Source organism: Aedes aegypti, chromosome 3, assembly GCF_002204515.2.
Source record: "Aedes aegypti strain LVP_AGWG chromosome 3, AaegL5.0 Primary Assembly, whole genome shotgun sequence".
Taxonomy (NCBI): Eukaryota; Metazoa; Arthropoda; class Insecta; order Diptera; family Culicidae; genus Aedes; species Aedes aegypti.
This window is the reverse complement of record NC_035109.1, coordinates 108,030,197-108,057,772: the sequence shown is the minus strand read 5'-3', so window position 1 is coordinate 108,057,772 and position 27,576 is coordinate 108,030,197. Positions and strand designations below refer to the sequence as shown.

Here is a 27,576-nt window from a genome sequence, read left to right as displayed (position 1 = left end):
ACACGCAACAATTTTCAATAACACAAACATCTCTATGGATACGCTAGGAACCATCGGTGGAGAAAATACATAAACATATTGGCCAGCTCGCCGACTCACCAGCTGTCACTTTTCACCCCCTCGCAGCTGACCACACCGCGCACCCACTGACTGCTTAGATCACTGAACCTCCCTTCAATTAATCTTGAACAAAACAACACTCCTTCGATGCTTTTCGAACCAAGAGCATCAAAACAAACACGAGAAACGGATTTCTCTCGACGGTCGAAAAAGCAACCCGTCAACTGACATAGGTAATCATCATGCATGCTCGTCTCGTTATCATCTTCAATCAGATGATTCCATCATCAGTTTCCGATTTTACGTAAATCGGCACGGCGTTTCGTCGCGTTCGTTTGTCCTTCCCAAAGTGTGTCACCGTTTCGAATCAAATTCCCACCCGCGAGTGAAACTTGCCACCACTTGGTGGTGCGTCTATGAATTCCCTCAATTTGTTCCGCCGAACACTGACGACATCGATTGGCGGCATATCTAGGTCATCATCATCGTCATCGTCGCCAGTGTCGTTGATTCGCGAATTTTGCCCTCGTCGTCATTTGAAGGCCGTTCCGTCAAACGTCAAAGTCGACAGCAGTTTCGGGAGTGCTTTCGGTGCGCGAACATCTTCGTCTTGGGCTTCGGTCAGCAGCAGGTCAAGTGCGCCCTCAATCAATCGACGAATACTTCCGGTGGCAATAATCGGCAAGCGAACGATGACGAGTTCCGACAAACCAAAGATTGTGTTCGTGCTGGGGGCACCCGGCGCTGGCAAGGGAACCCAGTGCGAAAAGATCGTGGAAACGTTCGGCTTCACGCATCTGTCCGCTGGGGATCTGCTGCGGGAGGAACGGAAACGGGAGGGGTCCGAGTACGGGGCCCTCATCGAGGACAACATCAAGAACGGGCGGATCGTTCCGGTGGAGATTACCTGTGCCCTGCTCGAGAACGCCATGATCAAGACCAAGGAGGTAAGACACGAAGACCACCGGTGGAGTGCACAGTGGTTCAAAACGCGATAATTATAGCTAGATGTTAGAGTGAATATCAAGCATGTGCTAGAATAAGGGCGTAAGTCGCATGATTGATTTATTTTCATCGATCTTCTCTTCTGTTAATAAATATGACAAGAAGCGGGTTTGTTAGCATTTTTTCACTTCAGGACGCTAGGCAGCGATGTAGTCCTGCGTCCTGCGTCGTGAAAAAATATGACAAATCCGCATCTTGTCACCAAAGTTGAGCATTTTGTATGAAAATCGGCTTTCACTACTACAGGGCTGTTACAACAGGCGCGAATTTCGCGATTCTCGCGGATTTCTCTCGGACATTCCTCTTCCGTTAAAAATCTTAGAAAATGGTGCTCATTAAGACCACACAGCACATTTGGCTTGGCTTCAAAATATTTGAAATCAGATATGTGTCAAATATACTGGTCATGAATATAATATGTCAAAACCGTGTATGATTGCTCAATTTGTTCAGCTTGATTACATAAATGCACGCCTTCAAAGTTTGTACGGATAATATGCTGACACTATGGCTGAGTGTTGGCGCTATAGTCATGGTGGGTTACCCTATGAAATCTTGGGATCGATAGAAAAGGGCAAAATAATAGATAGCTCCGCAGTCAAATTAAAAGTTTTGTCAGTGAAGAATAAGTGTTGTAAATCTAGAAGATATAAATTACTTGAAGTTAATGGAAAGCAGCACTAAAAAATATATGCATAATTAATGCAATATTTAATGTAAATATAATTAAATAAAACCTAAAAAGTTAAAAGTTTAAGCAGATCACCATAAAACCGTTTTACGCGTTGCTTTGAAAACCAGTGCAACGATTGAATCACCATCACAACACACCGGTTAAAAAGTTAGCACCTAGTGAAATCGCTCAAAATAATAGTAGTTTTGCTTGTTATAAAAAAATGGATCATTTATAAATTTGTAACTTTGGAGAAAACTATTGAACAACGATGAGTGAAGAAAAGTTAAAAAAAAAACGCAAAATACAGCTGATATCAAAACTACTATTATTTTGAGCGATTTCACCTTTTCAACTAAACGCTTAGAACAAATCTTTGAAATTTACGTCATATGTAGCAAGTAAAAGGACGTCAATCCAAGTCACAAATGACGTAATTTTCCGTCAAAATGGACTGAATATTATTCGAATCATAAATTTTTTTCCGTCACATTGAAATTAATTTTACAAGAATGACGTATTTTTAAGTTTTAATTTCATCAAATTTACGTTACGTACGTAATATTAGTTGTTTCTAAGTGTGCAGTACTATGACGAATTTTATGATAATGAAATTGAAGAGATATTTAGAGTTTTCTGACGAAATTTCATGCGTTTTGCCAATAGGAAAACAAAGTTACAGCATACCAAAGTTAAGAATTTTGTATGAACATCGGCTTTCACTACTATTATTCTGAACACAACTGTATGTACATTACATTTTCAATACTTTTGTGTAAATGGTAAGCTTCGCATAAAATTTTGAATTTATTTTTGTATTAAAATTTCATCAAAATTGATTTATAGGTGGCTCGGATCTGCCCTGTTGAGTTGGACATTTTTTGTCAAACGACGAGAGAGTTTTGAATGCGTAGTCTAATGTACTACCAATGACTAACGAATAGCACTGAAAAAAAATTTTACATTCTTAAAAACAAAAATTTGTTAACAATATTAAGTTATCACAACCATCTGCCTAGTGGCGCAACTGGAATAAATTAAATACAATTCATAATTTAACTCTACCCTTAGTGTTGACAGAAATCCGTATAGGGTACAGAACCACTTGGACACTTGGATTCACTTTGGCATGAGGTTTTGTCTCGGCCAAATTGTCTGAAACTTTGCAATAAGAAGGGCTTCGCGACGCATATTGTGGTCAAATATGAGATCTGTAGCTTTCAAAAAAAACACTGTTAAAGTGAATCAAAAGTTCCAAAAATAGGATCCGGCTCCCTCAATTGTAGATACTTTAAGATGAGGCGAAAATAATCACTTAGTGTCATTAAAAACTAGTTTTTGATCAAGCACTTTTACGCATTTTTTATAATGAGTAGTAAATATGTTAATGAAACAAATTTTTTTAGGCGCGGATTGGAGTTCCTAGGCGCGGATCGAATTTCTGAAGTCGCGATTTTCGCGGATACGATTTTAAGATTTTTCTAACAGCCCTGCTACTATTATTCTGAACACAACTGTACTGCCCATAAACGCATAATTGTCCCATGTGAATAGGAAATCCAGCAAACATGGGACTGACATGCGTTTATGGGCAGTGTAGGTCTAGGAGGACACTAGATAGGCGATCTGATGTTTAGGTGTCGGATATGTACTCAGATGCATTCATCATTGGTTCATCACCTGAAGAAATTTCGATGTCAGCAGGTGAGGTGTCCGGTGCGACTGTTACATTCTGGAGTCGTATTTGGTGTAAGACGGTTTTTGGTACGTTTGTTGAGCCGTTCATAACTGTTGGTTTGATGGCTTTCTTCTTCGTGCCTGTTTTCTTGACGTGCGAAGATTCGGGCTGATTGGCGTTTGGAGAATGGGAGTCATCGTGTCCGGTATCAAGCCCGTTCGAAGCGTCGGACTTGGTAATTTTGTTTCCAATGTTACCAGCATTTTGGGGACATAGATAAATTTCACGGATGATAGCGACTTCTTTATCCTTCCTTGTTAACTCCGACTCCAAAGAGCCAACAAGGTCCTTCATAGTGCCGTGTTCCTTTACTGTGTTTAGGCCCGGATTTGGGGGGATGCCGAGGGGGCAAATGCCCCGGGCCCCCGATTAAGGACCCCTCCCCCCGAGAAGTGAAAAAAATTTTCACTATTCATTGAATTATTTTTACAATAATGATTTTAAATTTAAAATACAATTCTGATACCGTGTACGCACCTAACTTTGCCCAGCTCCAAACTTTGCGCATTTTTAAGAAGCATGAAAAAATGATAATGGATCATTGATTTTTTTAACAATTCAGTTTCAGCAACATGTTCGTTTATGTGAAATAAGTATTTGCATTTGTTTACTAAAAAACCCTCGTTAATGTTAGTAAATAAACAAAAAACCTTATAAAACGTCAACTTTTACACCGTCTTAGCACAAGCGCTAACTCTGCCAAAAATGAACATTTTTCTGAACAAAACTGTGTTGTGAAAAGTATATTTGCGGTGTTTTTGCAAAAAAAAGGTAATATTCTAGTAATTCTATTAATTTTCCATTTAATATGTCGTTGAAAAAAGCGATGCGCAATGTTAGAACCCATTTTTTACAAGAGGGTCTTAATTTTTGCGCACTTCTAGCAATTTGGAATGGCATGTAAATACATGTACGTCCTTGCAAATGACAAAAGCTGTCGATCTTATCAGGAATGGTCACTCAATCCATAAGGCAGTGGCTACATGTAATATTCCTGAAAGTACCTTTTGTATGAAGCTGAAGGCAAGGTGTGCATTGAAAAATCTCGGAAAACTCACTGTATTGACGCAGGAGGAGACTTTTACTGTAAACTTGGATAATTGATAACGCAATGGTTGGCTTCCCAGTTGATGGACAATGATTCAAGCTCCAGTTGCCTAGCAAAAAGCGTTCAATTATGGAATATCCGTACTGGCGGCAATTCAAAAAAATAAACACCCGAGATCGATACATCTCCCGAACTTATCGATGCTTTCCATGGATTCAGTGGAAAGTAAGGGTCCGTCCATTAAGGGACAGCCCCTAAGCAACCTGCAGCTTGAAATACTAATAGACAAACGAGAAAACTCTCGAGCGCAGCTCGCCTGAGCTTCAGTTGAGGCACATCACTGCTAAAGACTCGTCAAGTTCATCTGGAAATCCTCCACTTTCAGCTGACGATATGTACAACAGAGAAGATTTTGTTTAAAATGCTTCCGAATTGTGCGAAATCGAATCGGTCACGGCCATCAGCAGTGGATACGAGCATCAAATTTCGTAGTTATTCACTTATATAATATATAATATAATTCTATAGTTATTCAAAGCGATGGAACAAAAGAAGAAAAAAAACAAGAAAATAAAAAATAGGTTTAATAATTAAAAAACAAGAGAATAAATTTTATAAAGCAACGTACGTAAACAAATAAGCATAAGCTGTAAACTACAGTGATCCCTCCATGAGTCGATGTTCCATGACTCGATATCGACTCATGGAACCATACTGGAAACACAATTTCATGGTTACTATGATGGTCCCTTCAAACAGCTTTCCAAAGGATTGCTGTTCCATGACTCGATATTTCCATGAGTCGATGGTCCCTTCAATATCGACTCATGGAGGTTTCACTATATATTGTTCAGATTGTAATTTTGTGAGTATATAATAAAAAAATAAGAACATAGTAACTCACTATTCGCGGTCACTCTATGTTTGGGGTGGTTGAATAAATCAAATTGAAATTTACGAAAAAAAAAACTCCTGATGAAACTCATATAACTAATAACCCTTTTTGTTCAATGCAAAACCAGAGAGAGATATTATGACATGAGATTATGGTTTTTTAGAGTGAATAGCCAATTCAATACAATGTTTGTCTCAATTTTCCAGTTCCATTGAAAATCCTTCTATTCGCTAATGAAAATCATCAAGCTTATATCAAAAAATTTAAAACTTTTCACGGGTCAATAATAGCAAATTTTCACAACTTTTTGGAAAGATACTGCCAAAATTATAGTGCTCTTTGTCCTGGACTAATCTTTAATAAACGAAGATACTAATAGATTTTCTTGATTTTACTATCACGATACTGAAGCTACTATTCTATCTAACACACTTGTGCCAGATTTAAATAAATTTATACTTAAATTTTCATGGTTTTGTTGTAATAAAGCAAATTTTACTAAGAGCTTAGAATTTACTACAATGTTGATCCAAATTTATATAAATTGTTTGAATGTTATAATTTCTACTAAGAGTTTAGAATTTATTATTTATCGAGGTAATTTTGCTATGGTTTATACCGGATTTTCGATCTCTATTTACAGATACTAGAGCATCATCTGCAAGTTGTCTAAGTGAAGTATACATAGTTCTTCCAAACTGTTGTCAATATCGGTAACATTTAAATATAAAGCAAGTAACTTAGACTTAGCTTTGAAGTTATTATATGACCAAGATAGTGGAGCTCATGTGCTTTGCTGAAAGCAATTGCTCCTTAAGCCCAATTCGCTGCTGACAAGTAATTTCTCGGCCTATCTTGATGCATGGGAAATTTCTGCAAGGAATCGATGAAGAAATCTTTTTTTTCTGATCGCAGTACGCAGCTGAAAAGAAATGTCAGTTCAAACGGGAGTTGCTGTAGAAAATTTCTGCAAGGAATCGGCGGGAAATTTCTTTAGCGATTCCTGTTTAGCAGCAAATCAGGCTTTATCCGTAAAGACTAGTTGAATATTTGATTTTTTAAAGCATAGTGATTTATCCAGTCGCGATAGATACTTTTTTTCTAACAATAATGGTAGGAAATCAGAAAATGTCAACAGAATGAAAAAAAATACTTAACAATTTGCTTATTGCTTCAATAACGACTGTCGCTCAAGTGCATTAAATAGAAATATCTGTAACAAAATTATAAAAAGAACAACATTTTCATAGTATTGCGTATCGATTAATCATATGAGCTAAGTATGCTGTTTCGCTAAAGAAAAGTAAAGAAATTCCTTGACTGAATGGGTCAAGAAATTTCCTACAAAGGGTCCCCTTTGAAGCGTACTGCGATTTGCAATTTCTCATCGTAATGGGCTGATTTTCATCACGCCAATCTGTCATGAAACGGCCTACTTTCCTGCACTGAAGTATGCAGTGCGGGAATAGTCATTACGCACCTGAAACCAGTGCTATAATGATTCATTACGCAACGCTTTCTCATTACGCAACTGTTTTGAGTTGCGTACTGAATCATTACATAACCATTTTTCAGAAATTGTAAAATGATGGTGAATGCATTCTGATATAATGTCTGATACCCTCAAGTGGTCTTCTACGAAATTGCAAAAAATGTTGTACGGAGCTCGTTGCAGAACTCGATTTTTACAGCACTCGACGTAATTATCCTACTCGGCAAGCCTCGTAGGATAAATTTACTACTCGTGCTGTAAAAACAATCATTCTGCAACTTGTTCCGTAAACTACTATTTTGCAATTCCGTTATATATTGGCCTACTTTTCATCAAGAAGATAGTCTACATAACAGCCTACTTTTCTCAATCAAAGAAAAGGTGCTGAAAAGTGCTACTTTTCAGCACTGTTAACGATGCTGAAAAGTAGCACTTTTCAGTACTGATTTGGTAATCCTCAACTAAGTAATATCAAAGTGTCAGTGAAAACCATTCATCGAATTGCTCTGGTTTTTTCAATGATTGACATTTTATTTTTCATTCGTTGATCGATCCAAACCCGACTCAGGTGAGCGTTTCTGATTCGGAATAGGATCGTCTAGCAAAAGAAGATGAAGCAATAAATTAAGCTATTTTACCCCCAAAAAGTCCGACGCTTAATGCGTCTAAACCTGGGAGGGAGGCACAAATACTACACACGAAAAATCGAACAACTTATATCCAAACTGCAAGATAACTCCAACTTGGTGAAAATCGCTACTTTTCGTTTGTTGTGCAGCTCCGACGTTTCTGGACAAACATTTTAAAAGGGCCACAGTTTTCTATGCATTCAATTTTCATTTTTATTTGAAAAAGTGAAATGATGCGTATTTCATTGCATTTTATTTAAACAGAATTAAAAACGCTTTCGTGACAATACTTTTGAATGTACATGAATTGGTTCTCATTCGACTTTTGTCACTTTTGATAAAATGAAAAAAACATGTTTTGATCAATTACGCGCTTTTATCATGTTTGTCCATTGTTTAAGATCCCGGCTCACAGTGACAGTTCGTGACAGCAGAATTTGGGCTCACCATGACGTACAGAAATTTTATATCGGTTTCTCCCTCCCAGGTCTACACCAAGGCTTCCCAAACACGGTTTTCGCGGCGCACCAGCCGTTCGCAGGATCGCTGTTTCGTGCCGCGAAAACCGAGTTTGGGAAGCGTGGGTCTACACGGTTCAGGATATAGGTAGGTGTATGCAATTTGACAAATTAAGAATAACTTCATAATTCATCCGGTATCTTACCTGGCTTCTCTCGAACAATAAGTGTTGGTCATTTTTGGAAAATTTGTGACAGTCATGAAGAATGCATGAATCACAGCCTACCTGATTGGAAAATATTGAGTCCACGTGGGTTTTCTTGAAGCATGTTTGTGATCGTAGAATCAATCAATGAAACGGTATTTTTTCGTAATTGCAAAAATTTTTGTATGCAACTCGTTGCAAAACTCAATTTTTTCAGCACTCGTCGAATTTATCCAACTCGGCGAGCCTCGTTGGATAAATGTACAACTCACTAATTAGTAAATTCATTAAAAACTACTGAGAGTCAAACGTTGCCGCTTAACACATGCAGTAACTTTGCTGAACATAGTATATCAATATTTTCACTCTTTGACAACGAAAAACTGATGATAATGTTTTTTTACGTTTCAAACCACTGTGCGAGTGGGGAGATAATTGCTGAGTTTTTGCACTTTAATCACGTTGAATCGAATGGCGCTAAAGAAGGTGTCTGTCGTTCCTTACATAATGGAAACGGTGACGGACAGATTGGGACGCTACCTGTCCTTGGCATTCATGATAAGCTATCAGAAGCACATTAATGCAAGCCTGCTTTCTAATTGGTAGCGAAAATTGAGTTCGACATTTCCGAAGCTGATTTTCTGCTGGTGATTTGTTTCCACCAGTCTAGTTCTACTCTGCTTTCGAGCATGTGGGCATCAGCTTAGATTTGCTTTCTGAATTATTTTTAGCTAACTAATATGTATCGGTAATTTTGTTGTGAAACAAATTTTTCCACAGTTTGTGTCACGCGTAGTGTGTTATCGAACGGCATGAGATTCGACGCATGCGCCCATCACCCACTCACCCACATTTTCTTTTAGGTTCCAGATGCCTCGGTCAATTTGCAAGATGTCCCATATCAATATGGGTATCAAACTTCAAGACTTTTGAAGGTGATGCATTCGAGATCATTTGAAGAACCTCAGATGTGAATGACCTTAGTTACAACCTTTGTATTAATTATAATAATTTGAAGAACCACAAGCCACTGTCATTCTGTAGTAGGTTCCATGTGCTTCGTGGGACGTAGTCAATTTGGATGACATCAGTTTGCATATTGAAGTTTAAGAGCTTACAGAGTAATGCATTCAGAGGAATTTTCAGAATCACGAGATGCAATGAGTCGATCAAAGCCATGACAAAAGGGTAACCCAAGTAGGAATCATCTTTATGAAATTTGAAAAAAAATCTCATTTGAATCCTGTATTTAACACGTTAAAAACAAAACTGTTGAACTCTCACTCTTGAATAGCCTGCGTTCGAAATATTTGAAATGTTACAGGTCTTTCAAACAGCTTCGGAAAATCCGGACAGTTCGGATGACATATAACGTTCCAGTTTTTCCCATCATATATTTTATAATCTTACATAAGATTAAATTGATATAAGTGAATGCTTATCATAAGTTTGTACATCTGAAAAAAGCAACAATTCCAACAGAGTGCTTCGTGAAGCCCAAAGCAAGCCGGCTCGTTTGTCATTTAGCCCATTTGCGTTAGGCGCCAGCGCGTTGAAATTGAAGTAATTTGGAGTTGCCCTTTCAACGATGGATTATCAAATGGTGAGCTCGTTTCATGCATCTATTTTCAAGAAGTATCGACGTTATTTTCATAGACTGGTAGAAGACTATTTCGATTCATGTTCAATGAATCGTATCACTTACCAAACGCAATGGCTTTGAATGGCTCGTCACCAGAGGTGTCGACATATTTTTCGTTCAGGAGAATTGAATAGAAGAAGACTATGTGGAGGTTACACGGATCGCATCACTTACCAAGGTGAATTCAGATTGTATGGCTTTTGAATATTTCCCACTCACAGCCATGAAGATGCAGAGGTATACTCGGTCTTTAGTAACGATGGATGTCACTATAAGATCCTTTCCAGATGATCGTAGGCACGTGGCCGTCGCCATTATTGTATCCAGCTTTTTACGCTAGCTTGCCATAAATTTTGAATCACCCCTTTTTGACATTTCTTGCCTATACTATAATTGTTTATAGTTCAATCAAAGCAAGCTATTTGTTGAAACAATTTTTCAATGTTGACAAAGTTGTGTCACAACTTTTCACTCTTGGTTCACAGGGAATCAAATTTACAATACGATTTCTCATCTTTTTAATACTTATTCTATCTTTTTAGGTGAACAAGCTGCGCTGCATAAGAGCTCATAGATAATTATAGTAGTAACATTCTGAGATACTTTTTGACTGGAATAATTTTGAACAAAAAACTACCACTTGGAAGTAGCACGTCAAACACCGCTCAACACTCATGCTTGTTGCAGAAAATAGTTATGCCAAATTGTGATTTTCAAATTCATGATCCTACTCAAAATGTGAATGGTTCACTATAAATGTGGTGTCTATAAATCTTTTATTAAGTGTCCTCTGTAGAAAATGTTCCCAAAATCCGATTTCAAATATGGTTTTGGTTTATTGTTGTATTTGAAGTAATCACAGGTCAAACACCCCAGGTTCTCCAGGCATTATTACGGTAATATTTTGATGTCGGTTCAATTCTAATTGGTTTGAAACCTAAGTAATAACTCCACATGGATTGGTAAAAGGTTTGCCAAACTCTTGATTGGCTTTGGAATTTGTCTTATTAAATGCTGCTTACCCCGTAGCTTACCCTACACAAGGTGAATAATGAGTGTCAAATAGACAGTCCCTTGGATGTTTTCCAATCGGTGGATAGTGTCAAATCTGCCATTATCTTAATCAATACATCCATAATTAAATGCACATTGACTAAAAGTAAAACCAGAACGCAAATATTCTTCTAACGCTGCTTAGACAACAATTCTCAAGTGAATCTTCTCCATTGGTCTGGCATGAAGCAACGGCTACACAGTGAAGGGTTTGAATATAAATCGATGCTCATCGGTTACATACAACAGTTTTTTTTTATTCCGTGGATTTCCGAAACAAATGCTTATTTAATTTACTTCAAGTCGAACACCTAGAATCGTAGAAAAGTATTAAAGTTTATGAAATAAATTTGGTAAATGTAAAATAATATGAATACTACGTAATGAACAACAAATCTGGTGAAAATTTTTGACAGTTCAATCAACAAATTCAAATCAGCGCCTACTAAGACTTAGCTATAAAACCTATAGGCAACAAATGTCAAAATCGAATCACCCTCTGTTATTTTATAGCTAGCGTAAAAAGCTGGATATATATAATTTTTGGAATTCCCGAAATTGTACACTAAAGATAGTAAGCCACTCCCTAGCCCCGTCTATTGGTTCCTTGAGCAATTTTGATTATTCTAATTTATCACGGAGTAACAACTACGAATTGTACGATCATCAATGCTCCTGCTCTTGCTGAAATACCAACTTTTTCAACTGTATATCTCAATCATGTTCTGTAGGGACCGTATTCTGCCGTTCATCACGATTAGGCGCCTCTTGAACTTTGTTCGTATATAGTCCTTCACGTTTTTTTCGCATCTTGCACGAAAGTTTTGGATAGCTTCAGTTTCTTTGCCACATCTCGTTGGGATTCCTCTTGAATGGCCGGGAGTTTGGTTTTCAGTTCGCGTGTTGTGCTGGGCAGTGTTTTGGAAAGCCCAAGCAAGACGCTTCGTTTTTGGGACGCCAGGAGTTTGGTTTTCGGTTCGCGTGTTTTGCTGGGCAGTGTTTTGAAAAGCCCAAGCAAGACGCTTCGTTTTTGGGACGCCGGGAGTTTGGTTTTCGATTCGCGTGTTTTGCTGGGCAGTGTTTTGGAAAGTCCAAACAAGACAGTTCGTTTTCGGCGTCGAGAAGTTTTGCGCTGTGTGAGTGCGAAAAGATATTCGTGTTCAGTCGAGGATGGATTACCAACTGCTGAGCTCGTTTCATGCTTATGATAACACATTTTTTCATGGAAGCGTTACTTTTTTTGTAATATTCAATCAAACTTTGTATGGTTCGTCACTATAAGTGTCGGCATTATTTAGTTTCATATAATTTAAGATATACGCATATATTTTTCTCTTTTCGCCATTAATAAAAACTTCTTTTGAATGGTTTGACATTATAGATGTTGACGTTTATTTTAAATCTTCTACCAAAAACTTTTTGAGACAAATCTAAAAACTAGCTTTAAGTATAAATCGTATTTTTCTTCCTTATACATGGATCGCATCACCGACCAAAGGTGACTCCCAGATATTTTCCTTCTCCACTAATAAACACCCTTCCCGTGGTGATTGTGGAGATGCAGAGGTATTCTCGGTCTCTAGAAGCAACAATCATTACACCCTAACATTCCTTCCCTATCCCAACTGACTGTAAGGACTTGGCCGGCGCCGTTATTGATCAATAATATTAGATCTGCTAAAATTGCACTCCGAGAGTAAGCGGAAACTCCCATCCCTTATTCATTTGGATCGCAGTGCAATTATTACCAGTTCCGATCAATCACGGAGTAGCAACCATTGACATGTACAGTCAGTCTATGCTATGCTATGCTATGTATATCTCAATCATATTCTGTAGGCTCACAGACCCCAATCACATGAATCATTATTAACGAACTCTCTTCGTTCCACAGGCCACCGGCAACGACAAGTTCCTGATCGACGGTTTCCCCCGGAACGAGGACAACCTGCAGGGCTGGAACCGCAAGATGGCCGACAAGGTCCAGCTGCTGTTCGTGCTGTTCTTCGAGTGCTCCGAGGATCAGTGCGTGCAGCGGTGCCTGAAGCGGGGCGAGAGCAGTGGCCGCTCGGACGACAACCTGGAGAGCCTGAAGAAGCGCTTCAACACCTACATCAACGACACGATGCCCATCATCGAGCACTACCGGAAGCAGGATCTGGTGAAACCCATCGACGCTGCCCCCGCTCCGGACGATGTATTTGAAGCCGTGAAAGCCGCCTTCCAGGGGTCGTATTAGGAAGCTTCCTGCTGGGACATCGGAGGGGTAAGCAGTGACGGTTATCCATTTTACGTTTCATACTTTAAGGCAGATATAATAGCAAAATGGCAAAGCGTTGTTCTAATCGAGTCATTCCGTACAGTTTGAATCTTGGATTTGCAAAACCAAATCGTTACTAAGCCCATAGCACTTGGATTCCGTAATCCTACTAGCAACCAAAAAAAAATCTTGCGTATATGCAACATATATCTAGGAAAATCATTGTCGAACATCGCAAAGAGATGTGTTTAGTATTTATGTGTGAATGAAATGTTAAAGCTTGCTTCACGCCAGTTGAGTATTAGCAGGGATTCCTCGTTGGGATGGGTTTGTAGCTCGAATACCTAGACAATTCTAGCTTCGTGGAATGGACTGACCGTTAAGTTAAGTGGAAATCAAGGTCGAATAAATTCAGTCAGCATTTTACATGGGTTGAGCAATCGACGGAAGTGTGTTGGTCAATAGAAGGTTGAGAAAGCCCTGGTGTCTGGTAGGTCGGTAACCCTAGCGAACACTACAGCCCAATCATGACAGTTCATTAATCGTTTAACTCTCGCCAAGATCAGGACGATGCTAGGAAGATAAAGCTGATAACTTCCGTTCCGAGAATCTCGACCGGTATCTCGATCTTCCCAGCAGCCTTACAGATAGTGCCATCCAATCCATCCACCTGGCAGTCGCCGCTTTTCATTCATTGCAGTTCATCCTATCTTGTGCTTTAGCTACTCCACTTCCTTTGTGCTGCTTTTTTCTTTCTGTGTTGAATTCGTTGAATTGTTCAGCCAGATACCGGCCAACAGTATACGACTTGCCACCAGGAGTTACGTCCGTCACTCTCTGAAGCTCTTCATCGAACCAGTCGTTTCGTCTTCGTCGTTGACCAGTGTCTCGGAGTAGTAGACTACTATCCACCCATTCATTCCATACTGATTGTGTTTACATATGTGAAATAAGTTTTTTTTTTCTATCTTTATTAACGAGATTTTTAGCCCTGGGCTAGTTCATCTCGGGACCAACGGCTTTTACTTCCCTTCCGAAGGAAGTCGTCACTGAAATTTTTAATGACTATCTCGGGGATGGGATTCGATCCCAGGTCTTCGGCGTGAGAGGCGTGTGTTCTAACCACTACACCAGGTCCGACCAAATAATACATTAATTTCCCTTAGGGCAATGATATGAAACCTGAAAATTCTCTTTTATGAACTGTCCTATACTGCCGTGAATCGCAAGTCAGTCCCATCTGCATTTTCGTCAAAATTGAGTTGAGTTCAGTTTTCAACATCTCTTCCTATGCTCTTTCAGCTACACTAATGAAATAATATAATTTGTTTGGAAACATTAGGAAAAAATAGCAAGTCAAATTGTCCCATAATGAAAAGTAATCGCATATCAGTCCCACTACAGACTTTCGTACCGTGGAACACAAAAATGTAACTTGTTTTGATCATCTTTATATTTTTCTCGGAAAGATATATTAATGAAAAGCAAGTTGTGAAAGGTTCATTAAGATTGGAACATCTTCCAATCCTCTGGAATTTTTTAAATATTCGTATGGAAAACGAATTTAAAAACTTCACAGTCCAATAAACCAAAGAGTTAAGCACGTGGTGTAGTTGCGTAAAATTAGGGAATCAATTCAAATAAATTCTGCCAATATATTTCCGTGCGTTTTAATGCTTTTTGACCCCAGACATCAAAATGTTTAATTAGAAAGGATCGATTCATTATAAAGGTGCCCTGTAGGAGTTGGAATCCTTAATCAAACATTAGCTATAAAAAAAATGAGCTGTCGACTAAAATCAAGCTAAAATACAAGTATTTACGAGATTGACTTGTGGACCCAAACATTTAATATTAAATTTCGTCATCCCGTAGGAATTTTAATTAGGTTAGGTTTCTTAATCAAGAGGTAAAGTGAACGTTTTGTATATTGTTAACTTGTAAATTTGTCTTAGTTGATTTATTTATCGTGGGCTTCGAGGCCGTGCGGTGAGTGCTACCAAGCATTTAGTCATCGAGTCAAGGGATGTGGGTTCGATTCTCGCTTCAATCCGGAAAACTTTTCGTTCAGAAAGTTCTCCGGCTGTACCACTGGGCGTTGGGTGCTAGTCCGTCGTCTAGTGTGGTGCTTCCTTCAAAGGGCAAATCGTCAACTGGAAGCATTAACGTGTCAGTGTATCTTTTTTATTCATTTATTGCAGTGGCGATTCACTAACCTCAAATCTACCTGTTCCACGAATAGAAATTTTTGATTTTATGTAACCAATTTGCATCTATCAAGTGAAGATTTGCTAGAAAGGAAGTTTACAATTATTTGCTATTTGCTTTATGATCTCAATTTGTCGAAAAAGGAATTTTTAGATGCGTAGAACAGGTAAAAAGTGAGGTTACTAGTCGCCTCTGATTTATTGTAACATGGCGCCCGATTTTTGTTTAAATCGTGCACCGTGACAATATTTGTAAAAAAATGATACCCAAGGGTGGAGGGCGGCTGTCAACTGGGAGTAAAATTGAAAAGCCGCCAACCTAAGTCCAGAACCAGTTTTAAGGCTTAACGCGGAAAAGTAAAAATCATTCTTCGCAAAATTACAGGTAATCAATGCGCTTGAAAGAAAGTGTTTGCAAGCAGTTATTTGCTACGTGCTCTTGCAGTGCGCTGTTGGCAACTTCATAAGAAAATTCTTCTAAATTCCCAAAATACATGTTTGCGAGAAAATTGATTACGCCTTCACCATTGTTTGGTCGGTATTTTGTATGGTTGTTTACATTTTAGAACCAGCGACACGTTGGGGTAGCAATAAAGAGCCGCCAGTACCACCCTTGATGATACCTTCTTGTACTTACCGGATCAAAATAATAGTCGCGAGAGCATGTACGCCCAATGCTAAATTCATTCTGTTTGATCGATGGACCTACAGGAGGCGTTAGTGTGTAAACGTCAAACACGAACAAAAACGATGCGAGCGCTACGGGTGGTGGATTGACCATCTACCCATATTTGAATCGATCGTTGAAAATGTGGTCGAAGGACATTGATGAGGGTGTGACGTCTGTTTGTCTGTATTCGCCATATAGCATTTAATTTTCGAAATTACAAAACGACGTAAGTAAGATTGACAAATTTCGCGATCTAACAACTACTTTCACTGCTCTGTTATATGGAGAGACAAAGTGAGTTAACCACGAATCAAACCACACCACTACTTAAGTCAATCTTGAACTGGTACAAAAACGTCGTAAATAATTAAATAATAAGTGATAGAATAGCAAAATGAATGAGTAATTCCAACCTCTTGAAGCCGAAACTAATTACACGTTTAAATAAAGATTATTGTTGTTCAGCATTTTAACAGCATGAGACTCATTTTTTCTTAGCAAGTAAAAACAATAGGGAAAGGGGTGGTAAAATGAACACCTTAAGGATATCTTTTTGTTTCTGATAGAAAAACTAGGAATCTGTGTAGTTCTAACGCACAAGATCAAGACATGCAATTCAAATGCAAATGACCCATAATAGTGGGAGACCCATAATAGTGTGACCACTGTAAACTTTCGAGAACTCCACACTCAAAATAATCCAAACGTCATTGTTAAGGGGAAACATACGTGGTTTTTTTTCCATCGCACTTTCCACGTAGCTTTTACGGGTAGGGTATCGTAGGTGACGATGAATGAATCGTGAATGAATGAATGAACCAAAGAACTTGTTTCACGTCATCGGAGAACCGTGTAACAACTAAGTGTTTTTTTCGTATATTTCATCAAATAGCTTGATGGAACTCAAGGTGCATTTCCAATGAATTTTACTAGGATTCGGTAGCTGCAAATAATTTTGCTTGTTACTTTTGGTGTTCTTAAACATCAATTTAATGGTACAAAATAAATAATTACTTTTGTTCAACCTGTATTTATTGTATTTATTCAACATTAGATACCGACACAGTTTAATTTAAGTTGTTAATGAAATCGCATGGTTCTAATAGAATTCGGGCTCGAATCTTCCGCCAAGTGGTCGCAGACGATGCTCCTGTACCAGAGGGAGAATGTCACAAATATGACTATTTTTTCACCATTACACCATATAACAAGTTTACTTACGCTCAATTTTCACTAAAAGAAGAACAATTTGAACAGCACCGTCTCTTCCGGAACCGTGCGCAAATCTGATTCACATTGCAAACTCTATGTGATGTCCCGTTTGACGCCTTCCAGAAAAATAGTCCAATGATTGATTTGATAATAGAATTCAAATTAGTATGAGAAAAACCTAATAAAAATATACTTTTGAATTTAGCAGATAAACGAACAAAATCAATCTACCAACTCTTAAAGTTTATTTACAACCGACGCCATCTTTGAATTGATCACAACACAAAATGAATCATGAAGTGAACACGGTCGAAATGAAACTGTTTTCACGTAAGAGCGATAGGATGATACTGTTAAAATGACCAGAGCAACACATTGTGTTTATCTATGGCTCGGTCACTGTTACCATAGTCAGGTAAAGTCAGAAAAAGTTCACTATTTAGGATCTACGTGATTTTTCACGTAGTACCGAAATTTGGATTATTTTGAGTGCAAACATTGAAAAGTCAATAACGGCGCCGGCCGACCGTAAGGGAAAAGGAAGAAATGATGGTGTGACAGCCATTGTTCCTAGAGACCTTGATCACCTCTGTATTTCCATGGTTGTCACGGGAAGGAGTTTTGTTAGTGGGGATGGATCATAGCTGCATGATCAGGATTCACCTTAATAAGCGATGCAATTCATACAACCTCAGTTCAAAAAATCATTTATCAGTACTCTAAAGACAACGTGAACATACGGTAAGTCAACACTTTTAGCGTCGAACCATTCAAAGTTTATTTTTTATAATGATAAAAAATCAGGTAAAAGGAAATGTATGGGGCTTTTGAAGTTATGTACAGGAGTCTATGTCGACACTAACAGTGACGAACTGTTCATAATTTGTTAAATCCATTCATTTAAGTAACATTCCCACCAAAGACAAATTAAAGACCCCCATGTCCCTTGCAGTTGCCCAAAATTTTATGGCTCATGAGGTAATCTAGAATGCCGTGAAAAGCATGGAGGAATCTTAAGGAGGGAGCACCTGCAATTTTTTCGTGTTTTCCATCTCATACAACTTCTGATAAGTCTAGTAAAATTCACAGTGTACATTCACACTTCAAGTGTCAAGTGTAAACCTCAAGTACTAGAACAGATATCTAGTACTTACCAACCGACAGCAAGTTTGCCAGCACATTCTGCCAGCAAACTAACAGCTGTGTTTAGAGAGAACTGTCATTCCGTTTGTTTATTTCGACCCCTCCAGTTTGCCTTTGCGATGATGTCCGTTCGTGCAGCAGATTGTAATTGAAATTTTATTTAACATTATAATTCCGCACCCTCCGGAGTACGAGGATACGCTCCGTGTCGCTGCACTAGGCCTGAATTCCTTGTGGACCGTGGACATAATGGCCTGGAGAACCAGAAACCTGCCGAGAAGGCTCGCGGACTCCCGCCACCGCGAAGAACACCGTCTGGATCTTCGAAACCACATTCAAATTCTTGGCGCGATTGGCAAGCGAAACCTTCGAATCCTGAACAATCACATGCACGCGGAGAGTGCCGACTCCCTCCGAATTCAGGCCTTACCGCGTTTCGTAGGATCCCGCCGAATATAACTCAGGCTTATTCTGCGCGGCGTGTGAGTCGACAATTGTCGAGTTTCTTCGTACAAACCTGAATAATTCAGGTTATTATTATCATATATTATATTAGTTATAAAATTATTATTGTTTTCTTCGTACAAACCTGAATCACATAGACCAAATTGGTCAGCCTTCGACTCCAGAATCGCTTCTAGGAGTTCTTAGGGCTGTAAGCGACTGAAAAGCAAGACTTATCAAATTACATGGCCCAAATTAATCACCTTTCAACTCCAGAATCGCTTCTAGGAGTTCTTAGGGCTGTGAGCGACTGGGAGAAAAGAGTTCTGTTAACAATTCCATTAGATCCTTCGTACAAACCTGAATAACATAAACTGATCACCCACCCTGCCACTACGCACTCGAGTTGCCACCGCCACCTCGCTACTCGCACTGGAGGAGGGAGCTCTATGTGGGACCAACGGTGCCGTGGTGAAACCAGTCCCGCTCGCCAATGGTCACTATCACTACCATCAAAATCAACAAAAAATAAAACTAAGCCTATGGAATGTTTGCCTATTCAACCAAAAACACTATTAACCACCGCAAATCATTTTTAGGGAATTTTTAAAATCAAATTTAGGGGATACTTATTCTAATAAAAATAATTAGCTTTTAATTATTAGTTTGTACTTTCTCATCACTCCGATATGTAGTCAGGAAAATCAACTGAAATTCAATCTAATCCGCTGGGATGTTTGCCTATTTCACCAAAAACACTATTAATTACAGCAGAACATTTTTATGAGATTTTTACAATCAAATTTAGGGGATACTGGGGTACTATTTTAATTATCCCAAGGAACAATTGGTAGCTTTTAAGATACTTACGTGCTTAATACAAGCTGCATAGCAGCAACCATTGCTGAACAAATTTTTAGTTGAATCATTAATTGAATAACATTAATTTCCGCTTATAAAAAAGCTGTTATTCCACTTGCAGTTTGTTTTGAATAAGAGCTGAATAAACCTCCGAAAATGCAAATTTAGTAACTTTTGTTCTACGACACATAAGAAGTTTAACAATTGACTGATTAAAAGCTTCTATAGCTTGTAGCCATCATTTTAGTAGAATATTGAACATTTGATTAACAACAAATCGTACAAAAGTTTCAGTGTCTAATACTTAAAATGTTGACCAGCATGATTAGTAAAACTTATAAACAATGTGAATAACAGTATATGTGTATGCTGTTATTCAAGCAAAACGTATTATGTCTTTTCATGTTATTTTCAAATGTTTCAAATGTTTTTCAAATCAAATCCAAGACGTGTATGCGATGGATGGATAAACGTAATGGACGTAATGGCGACGTAATGGATCAACGAGGGTAAAGTTCGAATCACATTGGATTAAAAATATCAAAATTTAATTTTTCCAAATGTAGTGACCATCATCTGCGACGTTATTGATATCGGAAAAAGTTACTAATCATAACATTTTTAATGATAATCGAAGTATAAATAATAATTTAACAATAGTTACATGAAGGTGGTTACCCAACTTACAGTCCAGTGTCACAAATAAACATATACATAGTTAATTATTGTTGAATAATGGTGACAGCTGAAAAAATGCCCTACAAAGAGCTGAGAAGATGGTATTTAGATCCAAATTTAAGTCAATGTTCAACATTTTTCATTGGAATGAATAATAGTAGAATCAACACTTATTAAACTTCTCCAAAGAATCTCTGCCGACTTGTCAAGATTGTTTTACTAATGAGTTGAACAAGTCATTTCTCCTTCTATTGAAGAGCCAACATTCCACCAAACAAATATAATTGTGTAAACAGATGTACAGGAGACGAACTAACGTTTTGGTTGCTTCGCACTTCAGCTGTTTCCATGTTTAACATGAACATGATTAAAAGCTGAATAGGTATTTTATAAAATCCTAATACAACATATATCATCCGAGCAGGTCATCCAAAGAAGTCCAAAATAACGATTACTAAACACATTGTTCAGCAACAAAGAAGCCTTACAAAATAGCTCACACCATAGCCAAATTTTTGAAAAATGGACAAAATATCTAAAAACTGCGTTGTATTCCTAATGTATTGCAATGTTCAACTTACAAATATTATTATTATTTATCTTTATTTGAGTGGCTTTTCGCCTTTGGCGAATTCGTCACTAACTTACTAATATATAAAAACATGTTAGATACAATAATAACTGATGCTTTCTCAATACAATATTCAAATATGTTTAGAAAATATTTTAAATCAGTCTTCTGACATAGGATTATTGATTGAAATATATTTTATATTTGTATAATGTTGAGAGGTGGAAAAAGTGCGACAATTAATTAAAATATTAACCTAGTAGAAATATTATACATTTAATAAATGAATTTTAGTATAGTTAGATGAACAATTTTAACAAGTTAAAACTTATTATGAAATTCGATTAATTATTTCAGACTTTTTACTTTGTGAATAAACTTTATTTTTGACCAGCATTGAAACAAATTTTCTCACTGTGCGCTATAAATAGCCCTCTGAGTTCAGCTCGCATCAGTACTGAACAGCAGCAGAAGTAATGCGCTTATTCAGTTGTTGATCAGCATAGCACGTGTTGATTAGTTATTGTTGAATAGAAGCTCAAGCATGATCAATAATATAATAATAATAAGCAACAAGAGGTTTATATTGGGCACTGGAAGGCTGATATATGAATTCAAGGATGGCGCAGATGGCAAGGTATACCGCTGACCATGGGAAGGTCTCGAGTTTGAATCCAGTATTCAGGTAATTATTAAAAGTGTGGTTATTGATTCATGGTAAAGGTATACACTGCATTTGATGTATACAGTGTTAGCTATTTTTAGTCATTTATTTGTTTTCAATCAATTTTGTGGCAGTTGAATAAAAGCTGAGATGAATGCTTATAAAGCGATTTTGAAGTTGTAGAATAAAGTCAATATACAACGACACGCTTTATAACTTCTCCAAATTTGTGTGAACAACGCCTGAACAAAGGCTTCACTTGGAAATAATTAAAATGTTGTTAAACATGATGCTGAATTAAACTGCAATAATGTAGTTTGTTAAACTAGCGTTGTTAAATCATCAATCCTTATTAAGCTAAGTTAAACCTGAATAAACATCATTACAATATATGATTACAGTCACTAAATGATAAGAAGCTTAATAATTTCGCCAGATTTGGTTGAACAATGTGTGCGTAGCAGCTGCAAAGTAATATAATAAAGCAACTATTCAGTATGTAGTTGTGAAAAATTGCTTAATAAATGATTATAAAATAGGCAAATGTTTCTTGGGATTAGTTTGTACTTTCTCATAACTCTGACATGTAAAGTCAGGAAAATCAACTGAAATTAAATCTTATCCTCTGAGATGTATGCCTATTCAATCCAAAACACTATTAACTACCGCAAAACATTTTTTATGATATTTTAAAAATAAAATTTAGGTGGTAATGGGGTACTTTTTTAATTATGAGTTTATACTTTCTCATAACTCTGATATATAAAATCAGGAAAATCAACAAAAAATAAACCTAAGCCTCTGGGATGTTTGCCTATTCAACCCAAAAGACTATTAACAACAGCAAAACATTTTTAGGGGATTTTTACAATCAAATTTAGGGGATACTGGGGTACTCTTTTTTTGTCTTAATTAACGTACTCCCTGATTGCAACACTCAGCTGAATAATAAATCACCCCCGAAAAGTTTAGCATCACCTCAAAACAGGTTAATTCACATTGCTATATCTCGAGATCCTTACGACTTGCAAAAAAGCGATCTTCAGCGAAGTTGTTCAGGGGATCAAGGACAAGTGAGCATGTAAAACTGAGCATTTCAAACTACTTCTAGCTTGTGATCCATAAGAGATAGAATGTTCGGGTCTTCGGCAAAGTTGCTCAGGGGTTCAAGGACATCCGGAAAGCGATCGCGATTTTGCCACTAGGTGGCGCTAGTGAGCATGTAAAATTGAGCATTTCAAATTAGTTCTAGCTTGTGATCCATAAGAGATAGAAAGTTCGGGTCTTTGGCAAAGTTGCTCAGAAAGTCAAGGACATCCGGAAAGCAATCAGTTTAGTTTGTGATTTTGCCGTTAGGTGGCGCTAGTGAGCATGGAAAATTGAGCATTTTGAACTAGTTCTAGCTTGTGATCCATAAGAGATAGAAAGTTCGAGACTTCGGCGAAGTTGTTAAGAAGGACAAGTACATCCGGAAGACAAACAGTTAGGTTGTAGATTTCGCCGCTAGGTGGCGATAGTGAGCATGTAAAATTGAGCATTTCAAACTAGTTCTAGCTTGTGATCCACATGAGATAGAAAGTTCGAGTCTTCGGCAAAGTTGTTCAGAAAGTCAAGGACATCCGGAAGACAGATAGTTTGGTTCGAGATTTTGCCGCTAGGTGGCGCTAGTGAGCATCTAAAATTGAGCATTTTGATCTAGTTCTAGCTTGCGATCCACAAGAGATAGAAAGTTCGAGCCTTCGGTAAGTAAAGAACAGAAATAAAGTAAAGGACATCCAAATATCAAATTTTTTGGTTCCTCATTTTGCCACTAGGTTGCACTAGTACGCATATTTAATTAAATATATGAAACAAATTCGATTTTTCGAGCCAGATGAGATAGGAAGTTTGAATCTTTGGCAAAGTTGTTCGGAAAGTCAAGGGCATCCAGGAAACAGTTTACTCTTGAAGGGATGACTGTACCTCAACATTATGAATTTGATAAGATAGAATTTCCTGAATGCTGTTCAGATATTCTTTGACATTTGGAAGTTGAAGTGATTAGGGATGGAATCATATTAAATTAAAGTGATTCAGGTCTGATCAAATGTATATTCAAGTGTATCATATCTGATTCATATGCTAGTGATTCTGGTATGACTTACTCCATGTGCGAGTGACTCAGTCAGGACTCATTCATAAAGCCTGTCCACGATAAATTTCGGACACGGATGGCGGATGTACCACAGAAAGTTCGAGAATTTTACAGAAAGAAGGATTAACATCCTTGTCAACTGTTTATTTTGTAGATATAACTCTTTTATTCTGAAATAAACAATTGTTTTTGTTGAATTATGAGTAACTTTTTTTTGCTGCCATTATTTGGGTGTCCGAAATTTAACGTGGACAGGCTTTATTCATCAAATTCAAATTATTCAAGTCAGAATCTCTTCATGGTTCAAGTTTGATTGACTTCGTATTCAAGTGATTGATGTCTTATTCTCTTTATATTTATGTCTTTCGGGTTTGATTCACTCTACAGTCGACTCTCCATAACTCGATATTCAAGGGACCATCGACTTAAAGAATTATCGAGTTATAGAATATACCAACGCAAAAAATCCCAAAATCGAAGAAACAAATTTCAGTATTTCCAATACATATATGATTACTTCTGTAAGAAAGCAATAATATTTTGTTGATATTATTTTACAAACAAATATCCCATTTTTTCCTTACGTTATTTTTTTTTATTTCAATGTTTTAAACATTTATTACAACTTGCAAGTATTTATTCACTTCCAGAATAAGTTTAAGTTTCCCAGTATAAGAAGGATTTTAAAATGGATATCGACTTATGGAGGGAAATTTTCCTCTCACGTGACATCCACTAATTGAGATATCTAGTCATAGAAATATCGATTTATGGAGAGCACGATATATGGAAATTTGAGGGGACGGAAAAATCGATCGAGTTATAGAGTATATCGAGTTATAGAATATCAAGTTGTGGAGAGTCGAATGTAAATTCAAGAAATTCTGGTTTGACTTGAATATGGAGTAAACAAAAATCATGTCAAATTCACTCCATGTTCAAGTGACTCAGGATTGATTCATTTTATATTCAATAGATTCAAGTTTAGTTCTCTCCATACCCGCAAGTGTTTCACGTCAGATTCATTTTATTATTAAGTAATTCAGAATTGATTCATTTCATTTTCAAGTGATTCAGTTTGTTCCATATCCTACTGATTCTTATCTGATTCACTCATATTCGACTGGTTTAGGTTTAATTCATTGCTGTTCAAATGATTTCAAGTGATTCACTTCATTTTCAAATGTTTCAAGTTTGATTCACTTTATGTACAAGTGATTCAGGTCTGATTGATTTCTTATGCAAGAGATTTAGGATTTATTTCCAGTGATTTATGTTTGATTCGCTTCATATTCAAGAGATTCAGGTTTGATTCGCTTTATATTCAAGTGCTGCAGGTCTGAAAGTACCTAGTTTGAAATGCTCAATTTTACATGCTCACTTGCGCCACCTAGCGGCATCATCGCGAATTAAACTGTTTGCTTTCCGGATGTCCTTGAACCCCTGAGCAACGTTGCCGAAGACCCGAACTTTCTATCTCTTATGGATCACAAGCTAGAACTAGTTTGAAATACTCACTAGCGCCACCTAGCGGCAAAATCGCGAACTAAACTGATCGCTTTCCGGATGTCCTTGAACCCCTGAGCAACTTTGCCGAAGACCCGAACATTCTATCTCTTATGGATCACAAGCTAGAAGTAGTTTGAAATGCTCAGTTTTACATGCTCACTAGCGCCACCTAGGGGCAAAATCGCGAACTAAACTGTTCCCTTTCCGGATGTCCTTGATCCCCTGAACGCCCTGAACAACTTTGCTGAAGATCGCTTGTTTGTAAGTCGTAAGGATCTCGAGATATAGCAATGTGAAATTACCTGTTTTGAGGTGATGCTAAACTTTTCAGGGTGATTCAATATTCAGCTGTGTGTTGCAATACTTATTTGAGTGAGTCCGTATTTATGACGGGTAGTGTATCTTTTGTATCGTTTCATCCCTAGATCAAGTTGTACGGCTATCATCAAGTTGAAGGATTGAAATATCTTTTTAGAATAAATCTCAAATTCGTACGGTCCTAACAGTTGTATGAAGAGGAAAAAACGGACGAAACCTTGTTCATGAATTTCTAGTGACGCGACTAGTAGGGGAAGTGGTGGTAAAATGAACACCGTTCCTTTTACCGAGAAAAAACAAATTTCGATGAATTCTTATCACGCACAGGCGATTTAGAGCATAAATCTAAGCGTTCGAGTTGATACGGAGGACAACTGAAGTGAAAATATCAACGAAAACTAAGATTTTCGAAAACCTCATTTGAAAATTAGAACTGACGTAACTTTAAGCTCGGAAGACTTGAGGTATTTCAGTGAGGTGAATATCGTTGTGATATGATGTCAAATCTGATACCTTTAGAATTCTTTTTCAATGGGTTACAACCATTAATGAATGTATTTTCGGTGGGGCAATGAAAATTTTCAGAATTATTTGTTTTGCTCACGTTTTTGGCGTGGTGTTCATTTTACCACCAACCGCTGTTCATTTTACCCACATAGTGCAGGTAAAATGAACATTTGCATCGCTCTTTGATAGCTATGAAAATAGGTGAAAATTTAGCTATTTTAGTCTGAATCCATGTCGCTGCTATAGATTACTTCCCTATTTTTGATGTTGTGCGATAGAACTACACAAATTCCTCGTTTTTCTATTAGAAACAAGATGATTTCCTTAAGGTGTTCATTTTACCACCCCTTCCCCTACGTAGGACAAGAAGTGACATCATTCCTATAGAATTTCCCCAGCCAATTTTATACTGCCGCGAATCGCAATTCAGTCCCATCTGCATTTTCGTCAAAATTGAGTTGAGTTCAGTTTTCAACATATCTTCCATAGCCCTTTCAGCTGCACTAATGGGATAATATTGTTTGTTCGAAAAAAATAAGAAAAAAACAGCAAGTCAAAATGGGAAGTAACCAGTGAATCAAATTGTCATCAAAATAGACGAAAAATAAACAACAAAGCAAGCTCGCACACAACCGTTTGTTGCAACTGTTGCGGATAAGGGCACAATCCAAAGCAAAATTGTCATGACAATCACAGGGCGCAACATTGTTGCAACCTTTTCAACTCGCGATTAATCAGTTGTTTTAAACACAAAACCAAATTTCTTTTATGGATGCTGTTCGATAGTGTGTCAATGTTTACCAACATGAAGAAAGTTCTCAAAAATTGCAATGCGAAGCCCACAAAATCGCTGCGCACGAGGTGATCGATCTTTGTCATATTCTGTTCAAGTGATGATAAACTGATGTTGCGGAATAAAATTGTTGCAACAGGAATAGGAGATGACAATGTCTTTGTTGCCGCGTGTTGGGTGACAATTGATTCACTGGAAGTAACCAAACAAAAAACTGAACCGTATTTTAATCTTCTTCATATTTTTCTCAAAGATATGCTAGTGAAAAGCAAATTGTGAAAATTTCATGAAGATTTGAACACGTTCCAATTCTCTGGAATTTTTTGAATATTCGTATGGAAAACGAGTTTAGAAACTTCACAGCCCATTTTCTCAATGCCTACTTTTTACAGATGGGACTGACTTGCGATTCACGGCAGTATAGCTATTCTTGAATAATAATTTCCTCGAAATTTAACTTGACGACTATCTGAAATATCTATGGAAGGAAAACTGTTAGGAGATTTCTGAAGAATCGTTAGATCGATTAATGGGCAAGATCGTTCGCAAAGTGTACTGAGTATACGCATCTTGAACAAAGCTCGCTTGTTATATGCAACACGTGCGTGGTGCTGTCGGCGATGGCCGAGGACACTTTGTAGTTTTGGGCTGAATTGTCTTCGAAATTGAAAGTGATCCTTGGTTGATTCCTGGAAAATTATTAGAT

At 37.5% G+C, this 27,576-nt stretch overlaps 1 protein-coding gene and 1 long non-coding RNA gene across 2 annotated transcripts; one reads left to right on the top strand and one right to left on the bottom strand.

Annotated features, from left to right (window-relative positions):
- The first annotated feature begins 324 nt into the window (after nt 1–324).
- On the top strand, nt 325–13,603 carry LOC5570159 (UMP-CMP kinase). The gene is made up of 2 exons (XM_001658911.2): nt 325–1,007; nt 12,794–13,603. Exons 1-2 carry the CDS (start codon nt 477–479, stop codon nt 13,136–13,138), a joined length of 876 nt encoding a protein of 291 aa, XP_001658961.1. The 5' UTR covers nt 325–476; the 3' UTR covers nt 13,139–13,603.
- Nucleotides 13,604–17,025: 3,422 nt separating this feature from the next.
- On the bottom strand, nt 17,026–17,597 carry LOC110679343. The gene is made up of 3 exons (XR_002502410.1): nt 17,484–17,597; nt 17,258–17,426; nt 17,026–17,186 (listed from the first exon to the last, which is right to left on the bottom strand). It is a non-coding gene; the product is annotated as an uncharacterized LOC110679343 (long non-coding RNA).
- Between the last annotated feature and the right edge of the window lie 9,979 nt (nt 17,598–27,576).